The sequence below is a fragment of the Trachurus trachurus genome, assembly GCF_905171665.1.
Source record: "Trachurus trachurus genome assembly, chromosome: 11".
Lineage (NCBI taxonomy): Eukaryota > Metazoa > Chordata > Actinopteri > Carangiformes > Carangidae > Trachurus > Trachurus trachurus.
The window spans coordinates 31,637,543-31,656,484 of NC_139904.1; the positions used below are offsets into that span (position 1 = coordinate 31,637,543).

Below are 18,942 nucleotides of genomic sequence, written 5' to 3' on the forward strand. Positions count from 1 at the left end.
TCCACAACGCTCTGGTGGACAAGTTGTGACCTGCACATTCACCACACTATGAGATAATAACACAACGTTACCAGACAGAGTTGTTTTAGAGGCAAATTCATGCAAAACCGCTGATGCGTGTTCCCGTCCGGGGCAGTTATTCCACAGAAAATGTTGAACTATCCCATTAAAGTGTATACATGAAAGGTTCAGTTCAAATAGTGTGCAGTCAGTGGTTCTGCTGCTTGGTCTGGACTGACCTTCACTTTATTCTGACTAAATGTTAGCAAACAGTCAGAACCCCATTTTGATCCAACCAAGGAACATGATTCAATTTCATTGACAATTCTGTGACAACAACATTGAGTACACCTCACAATACACACCTCTAAACTAAAGGCTCAACACTAAGCATTTATTTCTGAACTAAACTGTCTGAAGATGTCGAGTGCTAGGTTCTGAGTGTGCATGGTTGCTGTAACCAACATTGTATAGCTGCTACTGTCTTTACTTTCTTCTTGTACAAGCACAGCTATCGATGTCAGAGCAGAGATCTCAGCAAAACGGCTTTGTTATCAATTTCTTATCACTTCTGCGCCGCTGGTACACCGTGTAATGTTTAATCGATATAGTAAAACAAACTGGCATTCAAAAGCAGTACAGCATTGTGTGAGTGTGAGGGAGAGGGCAACTGCAGCAGCTATAGTTCATTGATTATGTGACTTTGGCCACACCGAAGGGCCACCCACCCCCAGGAGAGGGGCACGTGTGAACCCTCACAGGTCAAACACACAGAGAATCATTTATGGTAATTCATCTAAGACTTTAATGCACCTAAACTTTTTCTCAGCCGGGAGACAGAATCCTAGAGCAATAGGAGGAAACAGAAGGTGATGGGTCAGCTCTGCCGCAGCGCAGAGCCACTACTCTGTCCACACAGCACATCTCCACAGGGATTATGCCGTCCCTGTCACACATCCACCAAATCTTTGACAACACTCATGCTCTCACACATCCCACGTCACCCTGGCCGGGGCCGCTTGATGCTGCAAGTATAGTGACAGCATTATCAGGGGAGCGGGGGGGAGGGAGGGAGAGGGAGAGTAGGAATGAGACAGAAAAGAGCACAACCTCAGCAGGGGATTTCAAAGAGCTCTCCCGGCTCCCAGCTGGACAGCAGCTCTGCCTCAGTGACTGCAGTCCTGCTGGGGAGACTGCGCTATAGTAGCAAAGCGTAAACACCCTACAAACACAAAAGGAGCTGGAAGATAGGGGATGGTGAAAATCGAAACAGCACAAATAGGTACACATGGCTTTATGCATAAATGTGTTCAACCCATGAAAAAAAAAAAAAAAAAAAATGTTTGAAAATGTGTGCAGATTTAGAAGCACCCCTGACCATGCATATCAAAAAAGCTCCTGCTGTGATATCTTCCTCCTTTTTGCTCCTGAGAGGTTATCACTAGAAAGACCTATCGGGCTTTGGTGAATGTGACCCATTCTCTTTTATGTACAGTCTATGGGCCCATCACAGCAAGAAAGTAAAGATATTTCCCACAGTTTTTCAAGATTCTTAGGACTTGGAATATGGTTGATCTTGTATCATGTATTACTTGTTCTATGGCGTTTAAATATTTTCAGCTCTACAGAATGATGGCCTGAGTTTGCATGCAGCAGCATGGAACTTAAACTGCTGGAAATATGAACTATTTTGTGCCAGACACATACAGCTCTGGAAAACATGAAGAGACCATGCAGTCCCAAAATGATCAGTTTCTCTGGTTTTACTATTTATAGGTATGTGTTTGAGTAAAATTGAATTTAAAAAATTGTTTTATTCTGTCAACTACCGACAACATTTCTCCCAAAACTGAAATTAAAATATTGTCATTCAGAGCTTTTATTGGCTGAAAATGACTAAACTAGTCTAAATAACAAAAATACAAAAAGTCTTTTCAGACCTTGAATAATAATAATAATAATGTAAAGAAAACATGTTCATATTTATTCCTGAACAACACAGCAAGAATATTTTAACTCTTTTTTACTCTTTATAAACCAGTTTTTGTGGGATCATGTCAATGTTTCATCCCAGCAGTGGTTTTTATATAAAATAAGATGTGGTTCAGGTGATGACCTCATCAGTGTCTCATTAAGTAGAATGAGTTGTGTTTGTGTCGGTGTTTAAAAAAGAAAAGAAAAGAACGACTGTCATACATGTAGAGATGCTTTTAAGAAACATTTGTGAAAGTGGTCTCTTATTTTATTCCGAAACAAACAAGAGACCACTTTTACAAAATGTTTCTTAAAAGCATCTCTACATGTATGACACTCATGCTTTTCTTTTCCTGAGTTAAAATATTCTTGCTGGAATAAATATGAACATGTTTTCTTTGCATTATTATTATTATTCAAGGTCTGAAAAGACTTGATATTTCTGTTATTTAGACTAGTTTAGTCATTAGCCAATAAAGCTCTAAATGACAATATTTCTTTTTCAATTTTGGGAGAAATGTTGTCGGTATTAATAGTTCATAGATTAAAACAAAACAAAAATAATTGAATTTTACTTAAACACATACCAATAAATAGTAAAACCAGAGAAACTGATCATTTTAGGAGTGGTCTCTTAATTTTTTCCAGAGCTGTAGATTGTAGATTGGACGGCGCACACTCAGATCCCTCACAGTGAGATTTGCGAACGGGTCATACATTCTCAAATATGGTTACATAGCTGAGCTCATAATGCAAATATTAGGTGATGTATATACCATATTAATGGAATGGATTTATTTAGGCATGATGATGAGACAACCCATATGTCTCATCAATTAAATATTCATGTTATACTGTTTTATGTTGTACTGTAACATCTCTGCATGCTGTGAGATTTATGTGAGATTACATAACATTTGTGTGACAAATACACACTGACTGTTGTAATTCAGTCAGTCAGCGACACTACTGTAGCACTGAGCTGATAGTCATTGTGCATTCTGTTGTGTCCCTGCAGGAGAATGCAGTTTCAGCTCTGCGGGGGTCTACGACGGCGCTGTGTTCAGCCGGATATTCCAGATCCTCTACAGAAATGAGGAGATTGTGGTGAACGACTGTATGATCTTCAAAGTCCACCTGCTATTGGACGGAGAGCGGGTGAGTCATGCCGGTGACATTTACTGCACACATTTCCTGGTTACCAAAAGAAAAAAAAAAGAAAGAATAGGGGATGTCATCTGGGTGTTTGCATTTTATCAGCAGCCTGCTATAAAATGCATGACAATTAATTAAAAAATAGACAGAAAACAGGTGTATATAAGTACACATAGCTGCATTAAAGCACACATTCCCCCACTGTCATGGTATTAGTCAACTTTAATTATTACAAGCCAGCTAAATCTGTTTGTTTTTTTTGATTGAAATTCTTTATTCAGTCGCATCATACAACAACATTATCGACACAAAACATTATCGACAAAATAGTGACTGAAAAGGCACAGGCAGAAGCATGATGCTTATATTAATGCCTGTCCTACATACCAAATTAAGCTACCCAGCATTTTTACCATATAAAACATAAAACACAAACATAAAACAACAACTAACAAACAAACAAGCTAATGAACAAACTAAACTAAACTGTTGCTATACATTTAGGGACCTTTTTGGTGACATTAGTCACCAGACGGTGCAAAAGTCTTGTTAACAAATCTACATGCCAGATGCTGAGGTTACAAATAAACAATTACATGAAAAAAACATTCACCACGCTATGAGATAATAACGGAACGTCACGAGACAGAGTTGTAGGCAAATGCATAGTCAGAACTACATTCCAGACGGCTGTTGGGGGCAGTGATTTCAAAAGTGCAATTACAGTAATTCCAAGTATCTTTTTCATGTGTCGTAATGTAATTGTACACATAATTTATAGCGTGGTGAATGTGCAGGTCACAACTTCTCCACAAGAGCGTTTTGGAGTTGTTGGATTGTGTATTTGATGAGTTTGATGAGGGACAGGGGACCTGTACCATTCACCTCCATTGTGTTCACTGAGCAGCTCACGTCTCTGCCCCGCTGATCTCAAAACAACATGCACCAATAATTAATGGTAATGAACCTTCCCCTATGACTACAGGGATAGTGGCAATAGGTGAATTTTCCAAAATATTGAACTATCCCTTTAAGGCATGCTAGCAGTGGATTCTACTGCTGTCTGTTGGCCTTAGGGTTAGGGTTAGGGTTCCAGTATCTTAGTAACAACTGATGTAGCTACATTGTTTTTAGTGCTAGGCTAATTAGCAAATGTTAGCGTGCCCAAAACTAAAAACTGATATAGTGAATATTGTCAATATTGCTGTTAAAAATCAGCCTGGTAGAATTGTCACACTGTAACAAAACAGCCTCATATCTCGACCTAAAAAAAGATGTTGTCTGGGCTCAGATGTTACAAAACTAGCATCTGAGTCTTTGAAATCTGTCGATCTACTGACTGCAGCGCTAATATTGGAGCCATTGTGGTTCTGAAGTGGTAATTATTAAACTGCCCATCACAAACTACAGCACAGGAACCCTTTTTTGCTTTCATCAAAATAGGCCTATGAAATCATAGAAGGCTACTGGTGAAGTCTTTATTTGTGCACAGGCTCCGCTTTAAAAAAGAAATGATTAAAGTATATACACCACCTTTAGAATTTCCAAAGTCCTTTGACATTAAAAGCAAAATCTATTGCAGGCCAGAGGCTTGGGAGGTCATGTAAGGAGGCAATTCATAAAATCTTTTTTTTTTTCTATCTAGATAATCATTACACAACCGCTAAGATTTATCTTCCAAGCTTCCGGGGGAGGTATGAAGTCTGATCCTGACATTGGGAACAATTGATTGTTTTGTTTCACAGACATAACATAAACCCCTCCCACATCAGTGCGGGAGCTGTCGTAAATACAGGCATAAACAAATTGATCATCAGTTGGACTAATTCCTCTTTTAGCCTGTAGTGGCTTTTCTTGGAAGCAGTTCACAATGAGTAGAACAGGCTGTACAGACTTTTCCAGGTAAGATAGCCACCAGCAGCAACATCTGGCCGGGCCACAGCTCATGTGCCTCTCTCTGCTCCCTATAGTGGCCATAGTATTCAGTCAAATCACAGATAACAGGTTTTGAGAAGGTGATAGAATGATTTGATCTACCATATTCTACATAAGGCACATTTCCTCTATGTAAACCATTATAGACATAAAATCAGTAAGAGGATTATTAAGTTCAATGATGTGCCTCATAGAATTAATTAGTTTTAATTGACAGACAAATGCAAATTGCCTGCGCCCCAGACTGGCCCGGTTGGGGCGTGTAAACCCGTCAGACAGTTATTGATGTACTGTCGTCTATGGTTTAACCACGGGCACGACCCCAAACATCCACTCTGCCTGCCTTTTCTTTTTGTTGTTGTTGTTGTTGTTGGGAGCCACCAGACTTCAAATTGATCAGCGTTGACAGCGATGAGACAGGCTGGAGGCCGGGACGCGGGGACGTTAAGATGGCCTCTCTAGAAGCTAATCATCCATATGATAGCCACAGCTCACACGCTGACACGCCTGTGCAGCATCTCTCAGCTCAGCTGCCTCTCTGACACACACATCCACAGCCCAGATGTCTGCAGCACACTGGAGGGAAGGGAATGCTGCTTTAGTCTGAACTGAATAGGCACGTTTCCACTGCAGGAACTTGGGGGTAATTTTACGGGGCGTGTCTCCACGGCAGGAACCTCCCCCACAGGGAACTTTTACAGGAACTTTTACGGGGCCGAACGGAGTCCCTACCTGGGGGTAGGTAGGCCTACTCAGATCGGCCCTGAAAATGTCCTGGTGGGGCTTGAGATTCTGTCTTGTTTTCTATGAATGGTGCCCAGACATGGTTTTTGTATTGCTGTGATTTTGTATATCTTTCATGTCTTCGAATTATGGATAGATTGTATTTCATTCGTATAATATTTGTATTGGTGTGCGATGTAGAAACCAATCATGTGAGCCTTCTGTCTATGACGCGGTTCCCTGCGCTTCCAATCAGGGAGGCAGGCACAGGATTTAAATCCCCTCAGTCACAGTAGGCTCCGTTTGCTCTGAAGAAGACATCATGTCAAACGTTAGCAGCCGCACCTTAATAAATCTATTTAACTGACCGTGTGCTCCAGATTTACTCTGTGCCGATTGGTCAGACTCAAAGCAGGATCATGTGACACCAAGAGGAAGCCCCAAAATAAGATGCATTTTTATAACTCAACGTTACTAAAAACGGAAAAACGGCCGGAAAAAAGAGAATAACTCAGTAAAAGACGAGAGTAGCAGTAGGTAGGCCTGGTAAAAAAAAAAGAAAAGAAAAAGAGTGGTAAATAGGCAATCGCGGGATTATGTGACGATCGAGACAGCATTTTTTTTTTTTAAGAAAGCTGATACTGACAGAAAAAACAACAACAAGAGCAGTAAAAAAAAAAAAAAAAAAACGCTGCACAATGACCTCGCGGTGATCGAAACTGTTGCACATCGCCATAAGAGCGGTTCCTGTAGTTCCTATAGGAACTCCTGCAGTGGAAACGCGACTATTGTGGATATTCTGTCTGATTCCCAATTGTAGATGTTCATGTGAAGGTATGGGAAGACAAAGGAGCTTAAAGGCATATCAGATTTCAACTGTAAGCTCTCCCTAAGTCTCCCTGCTCATTAACCTTCCAGAGGTTATCTGCTGCTGACAGCTACAGATAGCACAGACAAAAATAGCCCCTCATTTCCCCAATGTACACCCGTATGTATGCTTAATCAATCAGAGCATCAGTACGGGACACAAGTGCACATCTGCATGTTTACTGTCTGTGTGTTTTGGTTTCATGTTAGGGAAAGGAGAGGAAGAGCTGTGTTTTACCTTATTATAACCAGCAACACTGACACTGTGTATCTCAGTCTTCAAAAGACTCCACCGTCGGCACCGCCTTTGTTTGCCTCGCCGCCTTTTATTTGACCACTTTGTTGTTTGAATTCAAATGGGAGCACCGTGATACTCTACAGCACTCTGCACAAGAGAGATTGGATTAAAAGAAATGCAGCAATACCGTTTGTGGACAACACAGAGAACATAAACACAGAATTTAAAAAAAGAAGAACTTTGAAGTAATAAAATCAGCATTGCAAACAGGATTCGACACATTATGGAAAACAGCAGTATTGATGTACACACATGTATAGCCACCGGATTCTTATTGATCACATGTGATTACCTGTTTGAAATGCTGATGAGTGAGAAATTAAAAGAAAACCCTGAATAAATGAGTGGAGGACCACAGGTGTAGGTGTTCATATACTGTAGAGTAGGGCACAAGGGCTCATCGGATGTTTTGAAGAGTATTAATGAAATTATACAGCAGGAGCATTGAAACGTATGGTGGCCAAACCAAACCTCCTGTAGACATTACTCTTTTTTTTTTACATGGTAGGAACATGACAATGTCAGTCTGCTGATTGGTTGATCATCTACACAGGTGATGTGTCTCTAGGACTAGTTAAACTAACTAGAAACAGATGCTGTTTGACAACAAGAAGGTAGTGTGTAGTGTGAAGAGGCTCTGAAAAGAAAGCTTCCACAAAGACTAGATTTACATTTTTACAGTTAACCTTGTAACATAATACTCAAGCTTTTATTCTGGTCTCACATCATTGTTGGTAAGGTGTGGGCTCTGTTGAATATCTGCAGTGGAAGTTTCAGAAGTGCAAGATAGCCTGTTGAGGCAGGAGCTGACACAATACTGTGATGTATGATTCAAAACTATAAGACAATCCCTCATGGTTTGTGTGCTGGCTGGCAAAGGGACACAAAATTATCTGATTTCTATAATCCTGCATATTTACATGAAAGTGTCTATTAATATGTACTGTCCCCTGATTTTTTTAAAAATCAAAATAAACAAATCTCAATCTCAATCTCAATCTCAAATGGTAGCACATGAGCTAAATCATAAGAACCTGTGAAAAATGCAGGTTTCACTGGTTTCTTGCACATTGAAACACCTGACATATTGGAAATCAGGAAAAAAAAAAAAAGAGTTAAAAATATCCCCAAAATCTTTTCTATGCTTAGTTGAGGTGGAAATGTGTTGATTTACCAAAAATGCAAGATGGTGTTATGGATTGAGTTGATAAATCATGATACACAACACATTATGTCTTCCACATGGTTTTAGATGATTGAAGGTTGTTGTATCTTTTGTTCATTATTATTTATTTATAAATCATTATTTATTTATGGATTATATTTCATGATTTACATTCAGATAGTTTAAATATATTAGATAGATAATATTAAAATAGAGAGTAAAAGTAAAGTTACTTCCATACATACTTTAATCTATTACTGGGATGTGATGTTACACATTTAGACCACAAGGGGGCGTTTTGTTTGGTTCCATATCAGTTGAGAGGAGGTCAAAGTTTGAACCGTAGAAGAAGAAAGGGTCAGTTGGAAACATTGTTAAAGGGATAGTTCACCCAAAATTCAAATTTCACTCATTATCTACTCACCCTCATGTCGACTAAGAGCTGTGAGAATTTTCAGAGTCCTCCGTGGCTTCTCTGAGTTACGGGGGGGTCCGTGCAGCAGTAGGCTATTTGTCCATATAATGGTTGTGAATGGTGCTCACTTTTCTTCGTCCAAAAAGACACATTAAAAAAACATCCAAATACCTCCATACTGCTCGTCTGTAATGTCCCTCTTGTATTGTAGCCCCGACATGAGAAATTGTTCCAAAAAAAATTAAATAAGTCTATATTTTAAGCTTGTTTGTAGCGGAAGCTCCCAGTGTCTCAGTTCACTGCTCTTCCTGTGTCTTGCACTGACCGGTGGAACAATAACAATAACCAGATGAGAGATTGTTTATGTTTGGTTAGTCAGCGTCAGTAAAACAACGAAAAAACAGCAACAAGTCCTGCTTTGTTTTTTCCATCGAAGCTGCAGCTAAGTTCCCACAAAGCCTACAACAACCTCCAGTCATCTGAAACCATGTGGAAAACATAAAGTGTTGAACACGGCGTACATTTATGTAGCCTACATCATGATCTATCAACTCAATCCACAACACCATCTTAATACTGTGATGTATGATTCAAAACTATACAATCCCTCATCATGGTTTGTGTGCTGGCTGGCAAATGGTAGCACATGAGCTAAATCATAAGAACCTGTGGAAATATGCAGGTTTCACTGGTTTCTTGCACATTGAAACACCTGAAATATTGGGAATCAGGGGAAAAAAGAGTTCAAAATGACCCCAAATCTTTTCTATGCTTAGTTGAGGTGGAAATGTTGTTGTGTTGATTTACGAATAATGAAATCGGTGTTGTGGATTGAGTTGATAAATCATGTTGTACATAAATGTAGGCTACACCATGTACAACGCATTATGTTTTCCACAAGGTTTTAGATGACTGGAGGTCTCGCTGGTGCTCTCTGAATTACACCATCTTGTTGTTTCCTCCTCTGAAGTGCTTTACTGTAATGACACACATTTTTTTTAGCATCTTTTGATACTGTACATCCAACACAGAATGTGCATTCATTACAAACTTTCTGGAAATTCAGTTAGAAAAAAAAGTGCTGTTTGGACGGAGACATGAATAGAGAGTCTCTATGGAAGCGGTAGACTCTGTATTGTTGTTTCTCACCTCATTAAACATTTCAAAGATTTCCTCTGTGAACATGATTGTGTCTTTTGTGGCTCCATTGGCTGAGCTATGATGAAAACGCACAACTAATGAATGCCTAAACTGGAATTCAAGCCAAAACAAGGCACAATGTTGTAGCTGTAATGCCACCAGTCTGTTCATGTCACCTTTCTCCTACAATGTTTAAGTATGTAACACTGCTGTCCCAATGTCTTGCAGGTGGAGGAAGCTTTGAGTGAGGTGGACTTTCAGTTGAAGCTGGATCTTCATTTCACTGACAATGAGCAACAGTAGGTTTTTCAGCAGTCTGGAAATGTGTGTGCGTGTGTGTGTGTTAAAGAGAGAGAGAATACTAGACTCTAATGCAAACTAGGCATGAATAAGGGCTATTATGTCTTTTGGCTCGTAGCCATCTCTTTAAGCACCTGATCACAGCTTGTGTGCTGACAATACTCGATTACAGTGATTTGTTTGTTTGCTCGGGACAAATAGAAGGAGAAATGGGTAGATTGCATTAGCATAAACTGCAAAAGGCACAATTTTTGTCGGAGCTCTACCCTTGTATTGTCCAGCAGCTGTGTATTACTGCGGCGTGTTGACTGGTGTGTTTGCGTGTTAAAACCTTCACTGTTTTTGTCATACCTGTGTGATTATAGTACTTATCAGTGCAACACAGGACCGAATTATGGAGCACCTTCTCTGTATGATAACGTGGAACCTTGTAGCTTTTTTACTCCCAGTCTGTTTGGCAGTAGAATATCCTCTAGGCCTCCATTACCATTCCAGTCAAGACTCAGGCTGTTTCTCAGACTCAGAGCTGCAAGGACAATATATGTCATTAGATTATTGTGAGAATCGTCCAAGATCCCAGACATTTTTTAATAAATCTAGCAAAAAGTACAGACAATAGACAATAGACTCTCTCTGAACAGAGAGCTGCACCTTTTAGTGTCAAAGGACATCCTCTTCAGGCCAGAAGTACCATGTGTAAGCATTTCTTTTTACTAGGTGCAGTGAAATCACTGCTCAGTGTAGTTACAGTATGCATTTCTGTTTTAATACTGTGATAGCCTCAGTCTATTTTTGATTATTTTTTAAATCTTTTAACACAGTTGAATAGCTTTTATTTTGTTTTATTACCTCTTTTTTTATTCTGTTGATTGTCTAACGTGTCTGTTGAGTTTATTAGTGTGTGGTTGTGTAATTGCAATCGGCACCAAAGATCCAGAGAGAAGCAAAACAGGTATCCTGCAGATTATCATTGTAGATGCTTCATCTAAATGCATTTGTTATGTAGTGAAACTCCGTCTCTCCTTCCATCTCTCAGGCTGGCAGAGATCATGACCGTCCCGTTGATCAGCAGTCGCACCCTCAGCCTCCACTTCCACCCGCGGAGAGGCCTCCACCACCACGTCCCCGTCATGTTCGACTACTTCCACCTGTCCGTCATCTCTGTCTCCATACACGCCTCACTGGTTGCCTTACATCAGCCGCTAATCAGGTAGAGTTAAGATCAACTTTGTGATTATTGAGGTTTGGCAGTTTTTCATTGTACACAATGCACAAATAATACGCTATCAAAGGACATAATATTTGGCTAACCCATATTTATGTACAGTATACAGTTATTACTGTTATTCACAGTAACAACAGCCAATTTAACCACTCAATACCAGTGATATCTTCAAACAGTCGTCCATGATTTCAGTCAGAGATAGAAGACATTCCAACAACAAACTTTTGTCAGCTTATTAGCTACATTTTAAAGCCCCTGTACGGAGCTTTTAACTGGATACGCAAAAGTCTCTGGTTTCTGCTGATGTGTCTCTGTTACCTACAACAGCACATGAGCCCATCAGTGTGAAGATACGCTGTTTCTAAGTAGTCTAATTCTAAACCTCTGGAAGGCATGGTCGGGTCAGACCACTGACCAAACCATACCAATAGATACATTATGCTGCTAAAAAAAAAATAGCAAGTCCTGTCTTCTTTACAACATTTTGAAAACAAATCACACAAACGTCTTCATGACAGTGGGAAATGCAGTCTTCATTCCGCCGCTTTCGTCCATAGGGGCCGCCAAAATCAACACTAAATGAAAAGTCTATACAGGGGCTTTAATATCTGGCAGCTACTGAATTAAGCTAATTCTACCTTAATGAGTTCCTTGAAATGGCTTCTAATGGGTTTTTAATGTAATTAAAATGTTTAATATTTAGAAGAGGATTTTTTTAATTAGAAAAGGTAGGAGTAGGGGTTATAATCACGCCTACATCAGTTTAAAGTCTGAGGCTAAAGCTACACGTCCTGAGCAAAAAGGAAGCAGTTGGTGACAGGACAGCATCATCCTTGCAGGGCTAGAGCTCATATTTTACATAACCTCTTCAGGCAATAACAAACTAAACTTAGAAGTAGCACCTTTAAAATGTGTAATCGGATTCTAACTAGCGAACCATGCACATCAACTATGGCATCAAGAGAAAATCCAAAGCTTGACAAGGAACCTGTGCCAAGCTATGTTTGCTAAATGTTGACTGGACCACTGAACATCCGGGTTTAAAAAACTGGCGACTACATCTTAATTGTGGAACAATTAATAGTTTTTGAGATAAACTATACTGGCACTTGGAACATCAAGAACAGAAATTGAACACACAGCTATTTGCTTCTTGTTTGGCAGACATAACTAATAGTGTATCAGTTAGCTTTGTTAATGGATTGTTTTCCAAACACTTATGTGATGAGATCAGCCTTCAGTATCATAAACTCAGTCTTTAGCCATGCATTACATAGATTACCACAGCACTTGACTGATTGGAGTAGCTCCAATCTCTCAGCTTAACTGACTTTCTTCACACATACACACACACTCATGGTTTGTCCCTGCATGTGTCCTTCCTGTTCTCTCTCTCTCTGTCTCTCTGCAGCTTTGCACGTACAGGGAAGGGCTCCTGGCTGGGGAAGGGCTCACCGGAGAGCGCCAGCGACCCATCTGCCATGTCTGTGGAGAACCTTGTGTTCGGAGCTGGCTACTGCAAGCCTGTCATCTCTGAGGTATGTTAACCTTTTAGCTGTTCAGCAGCGTTCACACAGGAAGTCACACAGAGTCAAAGCCCATTTTGTTTCACAAAGCTTTGAAACGTCTAAAAATAAGCCGGGCGTTGTCCCCATTCAGCTGCTTGTTCCCTTTTTCTTTTCTGATTTTTTTTTTTTTTTTTTGTAAGCGAGCACCTAATGCCAAGTGGTGACGTTATAACATGATTTGGTTTAGCGGCCGATGGATTTAGCTGTGATTTGTTTTGGCCCGGCGTCGACCAGAAGCAACAGGATTCAGCTCAAGAGCTGAGCAGAGAGTCATTTTGGTCTGGATTACAGATCCTGGACCCGTCCGTCCCTTAGAAATCGGTCATTTGGCCTGTGTGGAGTCTTGAGGGTTTAAAGAGCAGAGGCCGACACACACAGATTATTACTGTGCTGCACTGTGGCTTTTCATAATATCTGATTAACCCACCTGTCCCGGCATGTAGGCCCCAGGTCTGGCATCTGGAGCTGATAGCCGCTCTCACTGGAAATGATAGTGTAGACTCACTGTGCTTATTTACACTGCACTGAGTCAAACTGTTGAATTGCGAGATGACAGAAACGATAATCCAATTACTGTTATCATGATTATTAATCAGGATTATACATATTTTACTTTACAGTAACTTAAAGGGATAGTTCACCCAAAATTCAAATTTCACTCATTATCTACTCACCCTCATGTCGACTAAGAGCTGTGAGAATTTTCAGAGTCCTCCATTCCTTCTCTGAGTTACGAGGGGGAATTAATTGTATTGAAGCCTCGACATGAGAAACTGTTCCGAAAAAAATTAAATAAGCTTGTTTGTAGCGGAAGCTCCCAGTGTCTCGGTTCACTGCTCTTCCTGTGTGACCGGCGGAACAATTTCTCATGTCGGGGCTTCAATACAAGAGGGACATTACACACGAGCACTATGGAGGTATTTGGATGTTTTTTGGTGTGTCTTTTTGGACAAAGAAAGTTGGTATCCATTGACAACCATTATATGGACAAATACTGCTGCGCGGACCCCCCCGTAACTCAGAGAAGGGACAGAGGACTCTGAAAATTCTCACAGCTCTTAGTCGACATGAGGGTGAGTAGATCATGAGTGAAATTTGAATTTTGGGTGAACTATCCCTTTAAATATTTCATTCCATGTCTAATACCTACATGAACATGAATATAGCCGTCTGTCAGTGTATACTGTAGTGTTTCATCATTTCAGGAAGCGACTAAATCAAACTCAGCACATCTGCTCCTGTTTGCAAATGATGATTCAGTTTTCTGAAATGAAATCACATTTTCGTGATCAGATTCCGGGGTCTAACATTAAGCCAAAATGATTCACTGCACAAGTGAGATGCAGCCATTCCTCATAAAGTCGAATACAGACGGTACTATACAGAAAGCCGTTATTGGGTGAAAAGTCTGTTAGTGGACCCAGGCTGCATTGAATTATAGTAAAATGATTAGTATGTACAGTAGTGCATAGCTGTAGGCTGCTTTTGATTGGGAGGGCATTAGGAGATGACTGCACTAACAGCCAGACTTCAAGACTCATTACCTGGCTGCTCTGAAGGACTGTTTTATCTCATCTACATCGAGAGCCATAGAATCTAATAACACATGAGCCCATATGTATTTAATTTGATGACCGACAGTAAGAAACCTCAATTAGCTAAAAGTAGCTAAATAGATCTAATCTATCCAATGTAGAGATCAACCAATGATCTAAAACTCTGTTTTCATGATGTCATTTGACTTATTGAGAACACAGAAGTGATACGTGAAATGATAATGAAGAAACTGCAGACAAACCAATCAGATAGCTACTAATAATTATAGTATATAGCATTGGTCAAATTGACACAGACAAAAAAAAATGTTCTGTTATTTTTTTAATATTAATTTGTATAGAATTCTATAGAGATAATGTGGAGAACAGTTTGCTGTATGGATAACGTTGGTTGGTTGGTTGGTTTACTTTATTAATCCCTCTGTCTGAAGGGAAATTGATTGTCACTCTGTACGTACAACATCCAACACAATACTACAACATGACAAGCATTGACAACTCAGGCAGTACAATAAGTGCAATGCAATGCATTACTTATACATGTAGCATAGCACACAACAGAAAACAACAATAATCAACAACAATGTTCATTAAAAAACTAAGTTCAGGACTAATTAACCCCAAATCAAACTGATATTGGTAACACTTTATAATAAGTACAGACTATTAAGCATTAAATACTGAATTCATCATTTATAACACATGGATAATCATTAGTATGTAGTTTATAAACACAGTTATGTATTACTCATCATTCGTAAGCACTAACTGTATTACTTCATGCGTATCCATGCGTTATAAATGATTAATTCAGTATTTATTAATGCTTACCTAATGCTTATAGTGTGTACTTATTATACTTTTCCAGATTTCAGATTTCAGATTTTTTTTTTTTTTTTTTTAATGGGAACAGTACATATTGATGGACACTGACATGTAAATGTGTGGGATTATAGCCAAGTGGCTAATTTCCATCCCCAGTCCCATTGGCAGGTTGATGTTAGACATAAAAAACATTGACGATAAAAAGTACAAGAGGCAGGACTAGGACAACAAAACACCTTGACATCTTACACAAAACATATATGAACGACATATAAACCACCAGTTAACTGACCATAGACGGTTAAAAGAGTGGGTAAGGGGACAAAAGATTACTGAGAAGTTATAAAGTGCTACAGTGCTAGTTAAAGTGCTACAGTATGTGCTTAAGTGCTGTTTGCTAAAGTGACGAGTGCATAAGTGCAAGATTTAATTTAATTTAATTGCACGATGCCCCAATAAAGTGCAGGATCGACTTAAATTGCACTATCCCATAGCACACGATTGCTCATGCAGAAACCAGTGGTTTCTGTAACGTTACAACATTTTAGTCAGTACAGCTTGTTGAAGTTCAAATGGATGATTCTCCACACCTGAAGGCTGGTTCTTGTTGAAGCCATTATCTTTTCTGTAATTTTTTTAAATTTTGTGTTTCCCAATTATTCCCACTTACTATATGTACGGTTGTAAAGACGTATGTTCTTCTTTTATTTTCCCTCCTCATATTATAACATGCATCTCTCAGGTCTTAGTCTACACTGTAAATCTTAATGAGCGCCCTGGTTGCCCCCGTCCCCCCCCTCCTCCTGGTTTTTACTCCCACCCCTGGCTGGGCGCTTTAATAAGCTCTGCGTTTAGCCAAGCAGGGGGGTTTCGTTTGATCACAGTAATGAGTTCTGCTCACAAGCGCCACGTACCACATAGCTGCAGGTGAAATCTGCGCCCGCCGCCGCCTCTTCCTTCACCTTTATTTATTTAGAGCTTTTTTTTTTCTTTTTTTTTTAACCTGCGGCTATACACTTCATTTTCAGCACTTTCCCCCCTCAGCACCACGTCATGTTCTCTAAGTGTTATGTTGTTATTTCTGGGTGAAAAAAGAAAGAATTGCTTGTTGTAGATTTCCATTGATATCAGCTGTTACATCTCAAAAGGAAAGAAAAAAAAGGTCCCTCAGTGGCATAAAAGGATTTTTTTTTTTTTTGAGTGGAAAATGATGCTTTAAGAAGTCAAGACACCTGAGAATCTTTGGTGTCTTTGGAGGAAATAAAACACGGTTCTGAGGATAACAACTCAGAGCTCCTCTATCAGTACAACCTGTCTTTCACTGGATGCTTAGACACCACGATGGGCTGTCGGGAAAAAAAAAAAACATGCATTCACCGCAACAATCAAAAGCAGAACTTCTCATGTCAGGTGAGTGAAAAGTGGGGCACATCCCAGGTATTGTCAGCTCTCACAGAAACCATAGTTTTAGGATAATGAGTAGTTCATACAGAAAGAAAAATAGCTATTTTTTCTTTGGCCTTCACTCATAGACTGATCCTGGCAGGCCTCTATAAAGCTAAAGAGAATTATGAAAGTAAACATACAGATGTTCTTTCCTGGTTTGGGTATACAGCAATGCTGCAATTACAGAGCGCACACAGGTATGATGATAGGGCCGGAGACTTGAGTTGCTTGGGGGCAAATTACAGTACATCCCCAGATAGTCAGGAGGCGCATGCCTTCAAAGCCCTGAGCCCCGCCGGCGCTGCCCAAACATCCCAGCCACGGGAACAACTCTTATCGGAGCGTTGCAGGTCAAGGACCAGCAGACGGGGGGCAGTCGCTGGTCACGTCCAAGGCTCCCCGGCTCTAAATCACCACCACCATGTGTACAATGATAGTAGTTTGAGAAAGAAGGCCCATCAGCCTCTCAGGAACATCAATAAGACACATGATTAAAGCATCCAGGCTGATGATGAATTGTTGCTTTGTGGACAGAGACTTGTTTTGCACTCAGCACCTACTGTGAATTGCAGTGGTGGTGGGAGATGCGGTTAATATTTCTGCTACATTGTTAGAGAGCCATCTACTGGAAATACGGCCTATATTACAGCTCGTGTTTAGCTAATTCACTCCAGAGCAGCTGAGCCGGAGAGATGACTCAGTTTTGTCTCTGCACCTTCATCAGTCTGCCTGTGACCTTCAGCTCTGCTCCTCACTAGGGAGGTTTCAGCATATGATCCTCTTTTTAGTGTAATTAGCAGTCACAAGTGGATGAATATGCATTAACTGTATGCTGAATCTTCATATTCCCCATTCATTCCCTCCACCCCATTCAACCACACCATCTTCTTATCATTTTATTCTACATTTGTTTTAAATTGAGTGATTATTATTCCTTGTTTCATTTTTATTTGTTATAGTGTTTATGATTAACTATATTGTATTTTTACTACTGTACAGCACTTTGGTCGACTGAGGTTGTCTTAAATGTGCTTTATGAATAAACTGTGACTTGACTTGACTTGACTTAACTAAAAACAGTGAAGACTATGTCAAAAAAGTGAAATTGTGTATTGTGTGTATGTGACAATGAATAAAACCAACACAAAAGCAAACTGCTTTAAAAACGAATTTAAACTGAAATGCAAAAAGTCAGACAAAAATAAGAAATAATACAAATGTCAATGCTATTCACTTTTCATCCAGGTAAACAATATGTTATTGTATTTTTCAGCAATTGCACTTTTGGTGGATATATTGTTTTACACAGAAACAATGGTTACATCTAATTGTTTTCTAAAGTGTTGTAGTGAAGGAGTGGATTGAGGTTCAGATCATAGATCACATCCTGATGTTTTACAGTGTATTACATCTGGGACAATCCAAAGAATGAAATGAATTGGAAATTGTATTTATCTTTTTCTTGTAGGGATGATGTGGAACTTAAACTACAGTAACGTTATACTTTGTATATGACAAATGTACTGTATTCTTTCTGCTCTAAGTATTTTGTTTTATAAGAATTAATATATCATAAAATTCAACAAATTTGATTATGCTCTCTATATACAATATAGTAATTATTATTTTTTGTACTCATCTGTCCAGAGACATAGAGCCACACTGTGGATTCTGGGTCATCTTCCCATACTTGTGATCTTTTAAAGGTCATAACAGGGATGCGTTACATCCTCATCTGCTTTTTACAGCTCGCAGCAAGCTGTGTTTAGGGCCCATTTGTTTCTAAAGCCGTATTTGATCTTCCAAGTAATTGTCACAACTGCGCTGCCGATGGAGAAACAGGCTCCTTTTTAACACAAGGTCAGAGACAAGCCCACACAACTGTTGCAGTGGAGGCTGTAAAGTTCAAGTTTGTTCATGTCTGTCTTTTTAAGGCAGACCTTTTTTTTTTACTAAGAGGTGACTGCTGACCTACATAGCAGCTGACATTTCCTCTGGGTCTCCTTCTCTGCAGGGGAGCTTCTATGTGCCCAGTGAAAACTGCCTGCAGCGCGCTCACACGTGGCACCGAAGGCTCTGTCGCCTCCTCTTGGTGGCACACAGGGGCCTGCACAACTACTACACAGCACTGATGAAGGAAATCCCACAGCTCCAGCAGATGCCGCTGGACTCAGGTGAACACATGCAGTATTTTTTTCAATCCATAAAATAACTGGAAAAGTCAAAATGTGTTGAGATGAGATTATTGTTTAATAATCGAAGAACTCATATCTTTAGGCTATTTGCACCTGCATTAATACAAGTCATGCTGCAGCGGCATTGGAGATGATGAGAGATGTATTCATTCATT

General features: G+C 39.8%; 1 protein-coding gene across 1 annotated transcript in view; it reads left to right on the forward strand.

Moving 5' to 3' along the window:
- Positions 1 to 18,942, forward strand: part of fam135b (family with sequence similarity 135 member B) — a gene marked incomplete at both ends in the record, with an annotated part of 45,394 nt that overhangs the window by 12,186 nt on the left and 14,266 nt on the right. The window contains 5 exons of the mRNA XM_083982100.1: positions 2,993 to 3,132; positions 9,901 to 9,971; positions 11,009 to 11,182; positions 12,609 to 12,735; positions 18,607 to 18,766. Coding sequence (XP_083838226.1) covers positions 2,993 to 3,132; positions 9,901 to 9,971; positions 11,009 to 11,182; positions 12,609 to 12,735; positions 18,607 to 18,766 — 672 coding nt within the window. The remainder of the gene's footprint in view (positions 1 to 2,992; positions 3,133 to 9,900; positions 9,972 to 11,008; positions 11,183 to 12,608; positions 12,736 to 18,606; positions 18,767 to 18,942) is intronic.